The sequence below is a fragment of the Erpetoichthys calabaricus genome, chromosome 9, assembly GCF_900747795.2.
Source record: "Erpetoichthys calabaricus chromosome 9, fErpCal1.3, whole genome shotgun sequence".
Taxonomy (NCBI): Eukaryota; Metazoa; Chordata; class Cladistia; order Polypteriformes; family Polypteridae; genus Erpetoichthys; species Erpetoichthys calabaricus.
In genome coordinates, this window is record NC_041402.2 from 197,096,292 (window position 1) to 197,108,503 (window position 12,212).

At 56.4% G+C, this 12,212-nt stretch overlaps 2 protein-coding genes across 2 annotated transcripts in view; one reads left to right on the plus strand and one right to left on the minus strand.

Annotated features, from left to right (window-relative positions):
• LOC114657089 (kinetochore protein NDC80 homolog) overlaps positions 1–2,558 on the minus strand; it is a 30,253-nt gene extending 27,695 nt beyond the window's left edge. Inside the window, exon 1 of the mRNA XM_028808849.2 lies at positions 2,389–2,558. Coding sequence (XP_028664682.1) covers positions 2,389–2,543 — 155 coding nt within the window. The 5' untranslated portion in view covers positions 2,544–2,558. The remainder of the gene's footprint in view (positions 1–2,388) is intronic.
• On the plus strand, positions 673–10,724 carry fa2h (fatty acid 2-hydroxylase). Its single transcript, XM_028808860.2, has 7 exons — positions 673–1,005; positions 6,625–6,687; positions 7,788–7,930; positions 8,017–8,108; positions 8,201–8,373; positions 9,186–9,438; positions 9,853–10,724. The coding sequence occupies exons 1-7, from the start codon at positions 751–753 to the stop codon at positions 9,930–9,932; spliced, it is 1,059 nt and encodes a 352-aa protein (XP_028664693.1). The 5' UTR covers positions 673–750; the 3' UTR covers positions 9,933–10,724.
• The last annotated feature ends 1,488 nt before the right edge of the window (positions 10,725–12,212 follow it).

The following is a 12,212-nucleotide window of genomic DNA, read 5'->3' on the forward strand; positions in this document are numbered from 1 at the left end:
ATTCCTCGAGAGTCCCCAGAGGTCCATGAGAGGCTGGCACAGTGAGCCGCTGCACACTCGCGGGGTACACGTCAATCACAGGTCCCTGCCCCGCCCCTCTCCTGCCTCACCCCGCCCATTCCGAGTTGGCAGACACCGTCGCTGGTAGATGGCGCTTGCGGCCCAATTGTTAGTGCGTTGCTTAGCAACGAGCCTCTCCATTCCACTCCACCCCAAAAAAAAAAGCGGAAGGTTTCTCTCCTGACGGGATGCCCTCCACAAGGGGGGCGTGTAGGGAACTCCGGTTCATCACTTCTCAGGACCAGACGGCAGGGAGTCCCTCAGAATGGCATTATAGCAGCCTCCTAAATACTCCCGGGTAGGGGGGGCGAGGGAACACGGACTCGGCGCGGTGTCCGGCGTGGTGGGCTTTCAGGCCGGGACAGCCGCTAAGAGTTTGGGCGGGCTCACTCGCTCACTCGCTCTTTCGACATCGGCCCGGGGCTGTGCGCGCGCACGAGTGAGTGCGGCGGCGCCTGGCAGAAATGCGCGCGCTCGCGCTGCTCACACCTTTTGTCAGTCCAAGTCTTGCTGTCAGTCCTGCGTATGCTAATGAGCAGGTGAACGAGCAGGTGAGCGGGCGGGGCAACAGCGCACTCGCCCCCCCCCCCCGCCCCACCCTCGGTTGCTCGGTCACTTCTCACAGACTCGCTTCACTCGGACAGCTGCGTAGCGGCCGCTCTCACGTTCTGTCTTCTTCGGCCCCCGCCAATGTCGTCGCCGCGCTTTATCACAGAGTCCGAGGCGGCACTCCATCGCTCGCAGGAGTCCTGCTGGCTCATCTCGTCCGGTAAAGTTTACGATGTGACGGGATTCTTACGCATGCACCCCGGAGGGAAAGCGCTGATCCTCGAGCGGGCCGGCAGCGACGTGAGCCGGGTGATGGACGGGCCGCCGCACCGCCACTCGCTGAACGCCAGGCGCTGGCTGGAGCAGTACTGTATTGGCCAACTGGCCGGGACGCAGGTGAGTGGCACCGGGGAAGGCGGAAAACGGGTGGTCTTGGGGGCGCACCTGTCTGCGGGCGTTCGAGGCTCTGTGTGCGGCTCGGGGCGTAGGGGTAGGGCGGCAGGATGTCTCCGCGGTCGTCGGGTGGACCTTCCGGAGAAGAAACGGCGGAATCTGCTGGTGCAATGGGGGGGTCCGGCGAGTGGGTTTCACGCCTGATGGGTGTTGTGCCGACCACTGTTAAAGGGTGATGCCCACTGTGGTGTTGCTGGGTGTGCTTTCAAGATGATTTCAATCAGGTAGTCTTGCTGAGGCCCAGTTGGACTGACTCTTCCCTACCAATAGTAGGAGTGGAAAGACGCCATATAAAGAGCTAAGGGTGCCGGGCACCTGCTCAGGGGTCCCAGTGCAGCGCAGTGTCATGTAATATAGCGCCCTACACAGAGTGTACCAGCGTGGTGCTTGTCCATTTCTGGACAGATGGACGAGTTTCCTCCTCTTCTTTGGACACTGGCATCTGTTCCTGATGTGCCACCGAGACTCCATGCTATTATGGCAGACAGCAGGAGGCGCACTTGGAGCCACCCCAGTGTTTCGGCCGTGGTCAGCTCGGGGGGCGCTAAGCTGCAGTCACTTCGATGGCTCCGCTCTAGCTGGCTGAGGGCCGCGTCTACACTGAAAGCCTGAGGGCCACATTGCGCTCGCTGGGAGCCGGTTCTGCAACATCCCATGATGCTCCAATTAGAGCTCGCCACTCCTAGAAGAGCCAGTTTCACAGCCGGCATTCCCAGCTGAAGAGTCACTTGGCCACCCCACCAGTCAGATGAGTAGACAGGTACAGGGCGGGGACGCCAGTGCAGCCATTGAGGTGAGACTTAAGTGGTCCAGTCAGGTTGGTTTGGTGGCCACTCATTAAACTTGTTGAGTCCCACACAGGAAGTAGACGGTGAAACTGGCAAAGTGCGCCCACCCTAGCCAGGTGCCATATGAGTGAGGCTATCCAGTAGTCCAAATAGGCTCCAGAGTCTCATGCCAAGCTTGATAGAGAGTACAGAGCGAGACCACCCACATCGTATGTCCAGGGTTAGTTCACTTCTATGGCGCCTTTTATGTCCCAGAGTGGTCTTTAGTAGTTGTGGGGCAGAAGCTCAGACTGCAGGCTGGCTGTCGCCGCATGGCACTGTGCTGCTCTTAAGGCGCAGCGAAGAGCTAAAGGGACAACGAGAGAGACACACCCGTTACGCTGCTGCTGCATGGCTCGGCCATCTCTGCCAACCGATAACCGCTGGGATGCCCAGGCCAAGTGTCTCCGCTCATCTGACCAGTCTCTCTGCCCCCTTAGGCCTTGGACTCCAGTGCTGCCCCCTGTGTCTTCTCAGCCCTCAGCTTTCAAGTACTCACTGGGTTTGATGTGGTGCCCACGTCGCCCGTCTATAGCAAAGATACAGAGGAGCGAAGCTACTCCATCTGAACCGCCGCCAGTGCAGCCTGCAGCCAACCGTAAGGTGACCCGCATAGGGCACAGCACTCGCGTGACACTGGGCACACCTCCGCATGGAGTCGGGTAAGGCAGCAAAAGGCACTATATCAGCCAATGGGAGGCTGAGTGCAGTGTGATGTGTACGTGGTTGCGCAAGCCTCGCCAGGACCTCTTAAAGGTGCCAACAGGTAAATGATTAACAGCAAAGGTCACGCGGTGAGCAGCAGGCTGTCACGGCATTCCCACAGCCGGGCAGCCGCAATACCAGGCCACCCCAAGCAGCCGACTCAGGGGTCTCTTAACGCGTACACTATGAAGGTGGGCTGCGACACCATTTTTAAGGGCCTCTGACTTCCTCACTTGGCAGCAGAACTGATAGAAGCAGGCAGTGCAGACTATGTGCCCGCTGCTCGGCCCTGGAGGACTTTGTGATGCCAGATGGGGTGCTGTCTGCCCTGCGCACCCCTGGACTTTGGGTGTATTTTATATAGCGCCTTGCCTGGTCTGTTTTTGCCTCGCTGAGGGTCCTGAGTTTTCAGGTTGTGTCTTTGCAATGACAGATGGTGTTTGTGGCCGCACGTTGGCAGGGAATGTTGTGGTCCACTGTCATCTGTACCTCTGCAATGATAACCCCCCCCCCCCCACAGCCTCGTGTTTACCTGTGTCTACTGGGGGTGGGCACCCTCTGCTTGAGGTGCCAGGTGTGCCACCGTTCAGAGTGCTAAGAGCGCTGGGCTACTCTCACGCAGCACTGTCGGAGTGCCAGACGTCCTTGCGAGGGTTAGGGTCACCTCTCTGCCACACCTGCCCGTCCTGTCTTGTCACACAAGTGAGGAGGCTCAGGATTTGTTCTCATCCCTGGTCCCTTCTTGGTGTCCTGGACACACAGGGCAATTCTGTGGGCACAGCCTGACTGCTGCTCTTCCGACACACAGCCCTGGCACTTCTTTGTCACCCCTACAGTCACCTGAGACTGGGGTGGTCATTTGAGGGGAGATGGGCTGTGCCATTTAGTGTAGCGTTACCAGCAGATGGTGCCATGGCTTCAGTCCCCATTGGGTGCTTGGTGCCCAGCGGGCTGGCCGCTCGGGGGAGGGGGGGTCCTGGCGTGTCTCCTTAGATTCAGACCACTTTGAACCTGTGATCAGATGGAGTGTCCTCGGAACGAGCAACTGGTGACAGCCCAGCAAACCCGCCACCCGAGGACCAAAATGAGACCACCTGAAAAGAGAGGGGCCCGAATTCCTCTCATGTCCAGGATATGAAGTGTTAGCCCTCGCCATACCCTTCCATTTATAGCACTGTTCACGTTGGCGAGGCAGTGGTCACAGCAGGGGGCAACTGGTCACCAAGGTGCCCCTGAGCCTACAGACCCCGGCACCCTTGGCAAATGCCCAACATGGCATTCCCATATGGACCAATGTGCATGTGGTGCTCCTCTCAGCTGGCACCAGGCTCTGCAGTGGGCACTGCCATGTTTGGCTGATTTCACTGCCCTGGCCGTGATATACAAGGCGCTATATGCAATAAAAGCGAGTGGTCCTGGTCGCGTTGACAGCCCGCTTGTCATCACGTCTTGTTTTTAGAAGCCCCCTTCTGACTTGCGCACAACGGAGGGGCCAGAGGAGCCACCTTCTCCTGAGAGGGCACACTCGCCAGGCGCTTGCCCCGGAGTTCATTAACCCTGGCTTGGCAAACACTGGTGGGCTCTGAGCCTGTGACTGTTCAACCCCCCTTTCCCGCCTTCACCATGGCCACCAACAGCCCCGTGTTTGCTTGAGTCTCCTTGGTGTCTCCTAGTGTCTTTATGACGCCCAGGGGGCACATGTGCTCACTCGCTGGAGGCGAGTCTGACTGGTAATTCTGGTCGGGTTGGTCCATAGCAACGGCACAACATGGTGACCGCCCTGAGGGGTCGCCGTGTGTCCATTGAGGAGCCCGAGCTGGGGGTCCCGTGCTGTGCACCCGTGAGTGAGGCCTGTCCTTGGGCCACGTCAAAGCCCCGGTGGTGCCCGGCTCATTCTGCATCTGCACCCAAAGGGGTCGATACTTGGCCGGTCCAAGGGGGCTGTTTATGTTGGTCTCTTATGCCCATGGGTGGGTGCTGGGGAGCCAAGTCATCCATATTAATGATCTGAAGTCTGATCACTGTGCCCCCTGGTGCCCGCTTCCTCACCGCCCCATTTACCACACTGTCCTCTCCTGACAGAGTGCAGATGGAATGTTCTCCCACTGGGCACCAAGGCTTTGGTTTTAAAAATGCCACCTATGATGTCCCCAGTGGCTTGTCACTTATATATCGATGGCTTTAATTGCAGTGAGGGGAGGAAAATGACAGCCCGAATGGGACATTGAAACCTAAAATAAGGTGGCACAACAAAAAGATGGGGCAGCAGGGGCATGGAATGACCAAGAAACCTGTCAATGTAGTCTGGCATGAAACCTGAAGATGGCACACATCGCAGGGCTAGCAGAGGGTGCCGTGCTGACATGGTTGAAGACCATGGATCACAGAGTGCCATGAAGGCATCCTGGCACACTGAGATTCAGAGTGGCCCCATGATGCCCAGTTTGCAGTGTTAATATAGCGCCTTTGAGCAGCTTCATAGGAGAATCTTTTCTGTCGGGGAACAACAGCAACAACGGGGAATCCTCGGGTGGTCAATGGTGGGGAAAGGGCCTGAGCGGGCAGTGCCTCTCACAGGCACGCCAGCCCAAGCTGCTTTACAGCTCGTGTACTGGCAGTGACTTGGACGTGTGGTATAGTGCCTTAGATAGCGCCTTTCACTGTGGACTCCACCTTGAGGTGTTCCGGTTCTGTAAAGACGGGCCTCAAACTGGCAGCCTTGTGCTTTGTGGTCCAACACCTCGGGCTCCACCAATCAGAATTAAGGGGCGTGCTGCCGCCAAGATGGCACGGCATGTGATTGGCTGATGTGCATGTTGGGTTAGCACCTGTTGTAACTCTCACTGAGTCACCCGTTTCTATGCCCACCGCGCCACTCCCGTTTCGTTCTTCTCTTTTCCCTTTGGTCTCTCTCTTGGTTTGATCCCACAAGTTCCGGAGCAACCGGCTCCTCCGCATTCCTGCCTCGCATTCCTGTCACTCACTCATGCTAAAGGTGGCCACCTACCTGTGGAGCTGCTGTGACAGAAACGTGCCATGCTGCACATGTCATAGTGCGCTGATTGAGCTTATCTAGAGTGACTTGCGAGGACAAGCGAGTGGCAATTGGACTGCCCACCGTGCGTGCCACCTGGAATAGATGACCTCATAGGGTGGGGCCAGGGACACGCCCAGAAGTGCCGCTTGTTACTGAGCAGGACTGGGGGGCACACACCGGGGAAGTGGTGAGGGTGGTGGTCAACAGTCTCTAGCACCCGCCAGGATAACAGGCATGTGTGCCCAATAAGTGGCATCATGCCATATGCACCTTACTTCTTGCTCTCTCTGTGCCCAGAACATCGTGGTCACCTCTAGCCAGACAGCTCTAATTCTGTTATGTTTGGGTGACAAGCGTGTGTGATGGCACTGACTTTGAGGTGGCACGCTGGAGGCTATCTGAGGCTGTGGTCTCTTGACCTGGGTGAGTGAAGTCATACTGGGCAGCAGTGCCAGTGTCCGGAGGTCACAGAGTGTGCCTCGATGAGTCCCCAGTGGCTGTGTCAGAGCATTGTCTACTATACCCTTGGTGCCAAGCACATTTGTCATGGCATCACTGTCTGGTTCAGCAAAGAATACGGTCACATGCCAGTTAATGTTGGGACAGATCCCAGGGATACAGTTGGCACAGCTGGCATGGGAAATGTCAACGCATTTCTTTATCAGGGGTACCTGCAGTGAAGTTGCACACCATGGTGCACCACAGGTACGTGTCTGGGGGTGGGGGGGCAAATCATGAGGTGGTAGCATTACCAAGGACATGTGACTGGCAGACGGGTATGAGAATGCTGGTGTGGGAGTCACGTGACTGACTTGGGGGGGGGGGTCACTGGACAGGGTGGGGCTTGACGTGGTTCCTCGTGTCCCTGATCCCATCTGATGGGAGCGCCTCCTGCTGGCGAGGCTGTGGCACAAGTGGGAATCGGGACTTTTGTGGACGACCGCTGGTGATGCCATCTCACTTGTAAATAAAAGTCAACTTTGTGTTTTACAGGAAGCAACGCAGAGACAGACAGAAGGCACGGGACACGAGGTGGCCAGTGGAAATGTAGAACAGGTAAGGGTGGTCTGCGTAGACTGACATGCCAGGCGCTGAGCTTGACTGGCACCCCCATAACTAACCGCCTCCCACCCACGCGGTCCTCACTGCATTGCCATCTCAGCCCAGCATGACAGCCTGGTGGTGTAACAATAAAGAGGCCTCTAGAGCGGCGCTCACGCACTGTGCCCCAACTCACCAGGGTCACGTAGCCCTCGTGCCTACCCATGCCACCCACTGAGTGGTAGGAGAGGAAATCTTTGCCATCCTGACATGCGTTACTTTTGCTTTGTAAGAGTTGTGTTATATTTTCATATAGCGCCTTTCTTTGGGGAGAGGAAGTTGCAGAGAGAACCAGCAGGCTGAGCACCCAAAAGGGACCACAAAGGGTCCTCTGGCACCAAACACTCTGGCCTGCCATGATGAGGGGCATCCTGTGTTTCCGCTATAGAACTGTACCTGCCTCCAGCACCCCTCAGGCGGACATGGCTGTCCTGGATTTTAGTGGGGCGCAGACTGGCAAGTGGGGACGGTGACACCAAAATGACCACACAGGCCATATACAGTACTTTTTGGCAAAGAGGCCGCTGGCATGGCTCACCCGCCACGTTTGGGGTGTCACTTCCAAAAAACAACCCAGGAGCAGTGAGGGGCTGAGCACACCCTGGTGGGCGCTGCTAGTACAGCCAGCCATGGAGGCGGCCTTTTGGGGTTCGCCACCTTGTCGCTTGTCTCCCACCTTCACATTGGCACTGCCTACTGGAGGCAACAGCCCCTGAAGACTAATGCCGTGAAGTTGGCTCAGTGCGACTCGAGGGTATGCAGTGGGAACAAACGAGGGGTTTCCTAAGAATGGCACCCTTGTGTGTGCCCACGTCAGTGATGTGCCTCGATGTAGCTGCCCTCCCACCCTTTGGTTGGCACGTATGCTTCTTGTATGACCCCGTTTGGCCTGCCCCGCAGTAAGCTGTGTGGGCGGAGTCTTAGCTGACAATTTGGGCATCACTGAAATGTGTGTCAGACGGGATGTGGCCTGCCAAATGTGAGTGAGGGGACCGCTCGGTGACCATCCCTGGTCAGATGTGGGTTCAGCTTTCCCTTTGGCTTTTACTTTTCAGGACTTAGTGGACTGGCAGAAGCCGCTCTTGTGGCAAGTGGGGCGCCTGGGTGAGAAGTACGACGAGTGGGTTCACCAGCCGGTTGACCGGCCCATCCGCCTCTTCTACTCGGACTTCATTGAGTCCTGCTCCAAGACCTCCTGGTGCGTAGACCTGCGTGTGTGTGTGGTGCCCCCTGCTGCCCGTGCCATGCTCGTGTCGCTCCCTGACCCCCTTTTTTTCTTTCTAGGTATGTGGTGCCAGTTGTGTGGCTCCCTCTAGTGGCCTATCTCAGCTACTTCTGCTATACTTCAATGTCCCAGGACAGCACCCGCCTCACAGGTACGCCTGCTGTTCCCTCACTCTCCTGAGAGTGGCTGCCAGCCCTGGCCAGTAAGTCTCCAACCATGTGTCCTTCCTGTTGTCCACTCCAGACAGGTTTGCATTCCCACACAAGTGGGCCTTCCCCTTCCTCTTCCTGCTGGGAATGTTCATCTGGACCCTGGTGGAGTACCTGATTCACCGCTACGTGTTCCACATGAGGCCACCAGCCAGCAACTACTTCCTCATCACGCTGCACTTCATGCTGCACGGCCAGCACCACAAGGTAAGGGACAGTGGGCACAGGGCCCAGTAACGCCTGCCACTACCATCCACGACTGAGAAACGGGCAAAGGATGGCTGCTGGCTGGGTGTCTGCTGGCGAGCCTCCACTCGTCCTGTTTGCCCGGGCAGTGCCCACCACAGAGGGGTGCACAGTGGACAAATGTGGACAGCTAGTACGTGCTGGGCCTCAATCACTGCCAGTGCTCCATTGGGATTATTAAGTGGCAGAGCCAGATGGGCAGTGCCAGGGTCCCATGTCAGAAATGACCACCCAAGTAGCATCGCTTGGATTATTAAGTGGCAGAAACAGATGGGCAGTGCCAGGGTCCCATGTCAGAAATGAGCACCCAAGTAGCATCATTTGGATTATTAAGTGGCAGAGCCAGACGGGCAGTGCCAGGGTCCCATGTCAGAAATGAGCACCCAAATAGCATCGCTTGGATTATTAAGTGGCAGAGCCAGACGGGCAGTGCCAGGGTCCCATGTCAGAAATGAGCACCCAAGTAGCACCATTTGGATTATTAAGTGGCAGAAACAAACAGGCAGTGCCAGGGTCCCATGTCAGAAATGAGCACCCAAGTAGCATCATTTGGAATATTAAGTGGCAGAGCCAGACGGGCAGTGCCAGGGTCCCATGTCAGAAATGAGCACCCAAGTAGCATGTGCGCACAGGTGTCTGTCATTCTACATGTCACTGTCCCCTTCCAGCAGTGACCACCTGCTCATGTCTGAGCCCTGCCTGCCAGTGGCACGTCACGTATATATCTGCAATGCCAGTTACATGCCTACCTCTCTATTTCTCTCTTTTGCCAGTCCCCCTTTGACAGCTCCCGCCTGGTCTTCCCTCCCATCCCAGCCTCCTTGGTCATCGGGTTTTTCTATGGCCTTCTGCAGCTGCTTTTGCCCAAAGCTGTTGGTATCTCGTTATTTGTGGGGGGCCTCTTTGGCTACGTGCTGTACGACATGATCCACTACTACCTGCACTACGGATCTCCCTCCAAGGGCAGCTACCTGTATGACCTGAAGACCTACCACGTCAAGCACCACTTCGAGCACCAGCGCCTGGGTAAGTGCCCCCGCCAGTGGCTGCCAGGATTGGCACCGCCCGTCTGCCTGCTCACATCTGGTCATGGAGGTGACTGTGGCAGCACGTTGAGACAAAAGCCAGGGTGGGCTCGAGTCCACTTGTAGTAATGGGCTGGGAGGTGACACCGACGCTGGGGGGGCTGGAATGGCAACTCCCGCCAGTTGTCCCCTTAAGGCCATCACCCCGGAGGAGTCCAGTGGGGCCGCTTACCTCCTTCCCACCCGAGAGGGTCAGAGTGGCCGCCGTGTCCCGGGATGTCCCTATGTGTGCCTGCTGTGATGACCCACCTTGGCCTGTTGTCACAGAGACCCCCAGCAGTGAAGACAAACTGCGTTGATCTGCGGACCCCCAGGCTCCTCCGCCTTTAGCTGATGTTCTTGTCTCGTCTTTCAGGCTTTGGCATCACCACCAAGTTCTGGGACTACCCGTTCAAGACCCTCATTCCGGAGGAGACGCACGAGAAGCAGCACTGATGCTAAGAGGGAGACGTCCGATGAGCCGAGTGCCCACCCTGTGGCTGCCCTGTCCGGCGCAACGAGGTCCCCCGCGTCTCGCACCTTGACGTCTCTGACGGGGCGGGGGGACGGGGGTCTATTTATTAACTGTAACTTTTAAAGTAAGATTTTTATTTTATTTACTGCTAAGTTCAAGCTGTGCCTCGGGGACAAGTGTTTGCTGGGCACGGCTTGTTTTGGATGATGTGGGAGGGCACATGCCCAGCCTCTGCAGCCGCTGCCAAATGATGAACCTGGCATCGTCAGTCAACTTTGAGCAGCTTGAAGGATGAACGAGGAGGATGGAGTGGTAAGGTCACATCCTGTAGCTGGCACTGGCACTTCCTGGCTGGCACTAATGTCCCTAACCCCTTTGCCACCTCAATGGCGACCCTCACTTCCCCAATTATCATCACCACCACACCACACTTGTAATTCGCTTGCTTCACGCCAGCCTGACTGCCCGGTTGCTCGGTGGATGTGCCCTCCTCCTCTTGCTGTCTTCGATGGGCACGGTGGGGAAGGCTGATGGCAGGATGCCAAGGTCGTCGGCCTGTGGGCAGTGTGTGGGGATGGAGCTGCCGTCTCTGATGAGCCACACGTGTTTACCTCTGAAGAGCAAACTGTCATGCAGACAGGTGACAAAAGGAGCCCAAGTGCCACCCGAGCTTTTTCTACACCTGTCACAAAATTCTTGTCACTTTCTAAACGAGAGCCTTTTTTTGTACAATGACAAGTTGTAAATAAATATTTGTATATTTTGTGCTTAAACCGCTGTTGCCACCATCTGATGGGACGGGTGCCAAAGGCTGATGTGAAAAAGTCACAGGTGGCGGTTTAGGGCACCTCCAGCAGGCGGACATCTGGGGCATGGAAGAGCAGAGGAACGTGCCACAAAGGAGGTGCCCACAAGTCACCAGGAGCCTCTGTGACTGTATCATGTGACAGGCGCAAGTGGGTTTGAGATGCCCTGGGGTACACGGGAGAGAGGTGCCATTCAGGTGCCCAGATTGAGATTCATGGACTCAACTAATGAAGTACCACACATCAAAACCAGGTGGCCCAGATGAGGAGGTCAGAATGTGCCTCAAGGACATTGGCACGGCACTCAGGTGGGCAGCTTCTCTTTGAATGGGAAACACAAAGAGCCAAAGGTGAACCCAAGCGGTCGATCCAACATTCCCGAGCTCCGATACGCTCAGTTAGGGATACAGGGAGGCCACGGGCATGAAAGGCGCTATATAAGGAGGAAGCAGAGTGCCAAGGTGCAGTGCATAGCCTGCTTTCTGGGTGCTTTGTACCCACCATACCAGGACAGCTAGGGGTCTCGTGTATAAAATATGACTTCTTACACAAAAGAGGAAACGGGCAAAGTGTTTTGGATCATCCAGACGTCCTTTGCTGCCCGTTTTGGTTTGGCATTTTAGTGACGTGAGCAGAAAATCTCGCCGTGTGTGCGCATTCAGGAGGTGCCCGCCCCGTCGCGAGGTTCGGTTCACTGGCGTGTCCTCCCGGTGACTTCATTGGCGGCCATCGAGTGTCACTAATCTGCTTTGTGTCGTGTGGCGGATGGCATCTCCAATGACGGCCTAAAGCCACCTCAGGGACTGTGAGCATTTCTGGGCTCATGATGACGATGGCAGCTCCAAGGCCCATTTAGTCTTCCTGGAGTTGTGTGCCGACATTCAAGAGACCACCACGATAGAGCCCACCATGTGATGTGTGTTCCACCACACTTGGCGTGTCATGCCACCTGCATGGCTCGGTATCATTTAGACCCAAATGCAGTTTCTTTACCGTCAGGGTGAGGAAGCGGAGATCAGAAGTCAATTTGTTTCTTTGTTTTACCAAAGCAGCCATTTTGTGCCCGAGGGTCAGTGCATTTGCCAGGCTGATGACGCACAAATGGCGCTGGGCACAAGCAGAAGAGCCCAGCTGAGGAAGAAGACTGCAAGGTCCACCGCTGTCCATGTGTACCATGGTGGAGGTGCCAGCTGTCCTCTTAACTGAGGTGCTTAGCAATGCCATCTTTTTCCTGGTGCTGCCCATCGTCACTTTTTCCATTCTCTGGGCACTGAGTTGGTTTGTGAGGTCAGAACGTTTACTGCCACAAGTTTAAACTTGAATAAAAGCAGCAGCAGTCACGGGGTCCGCAGTATTTAGAGTTCAGCTAGAGAGACCACCGCTCTGTAAAGCAGAGGGCCACTTGATGGCAGCCCGCACATCTCGGTGGTCCTCGTTGTACTGAAGACGTCAGCC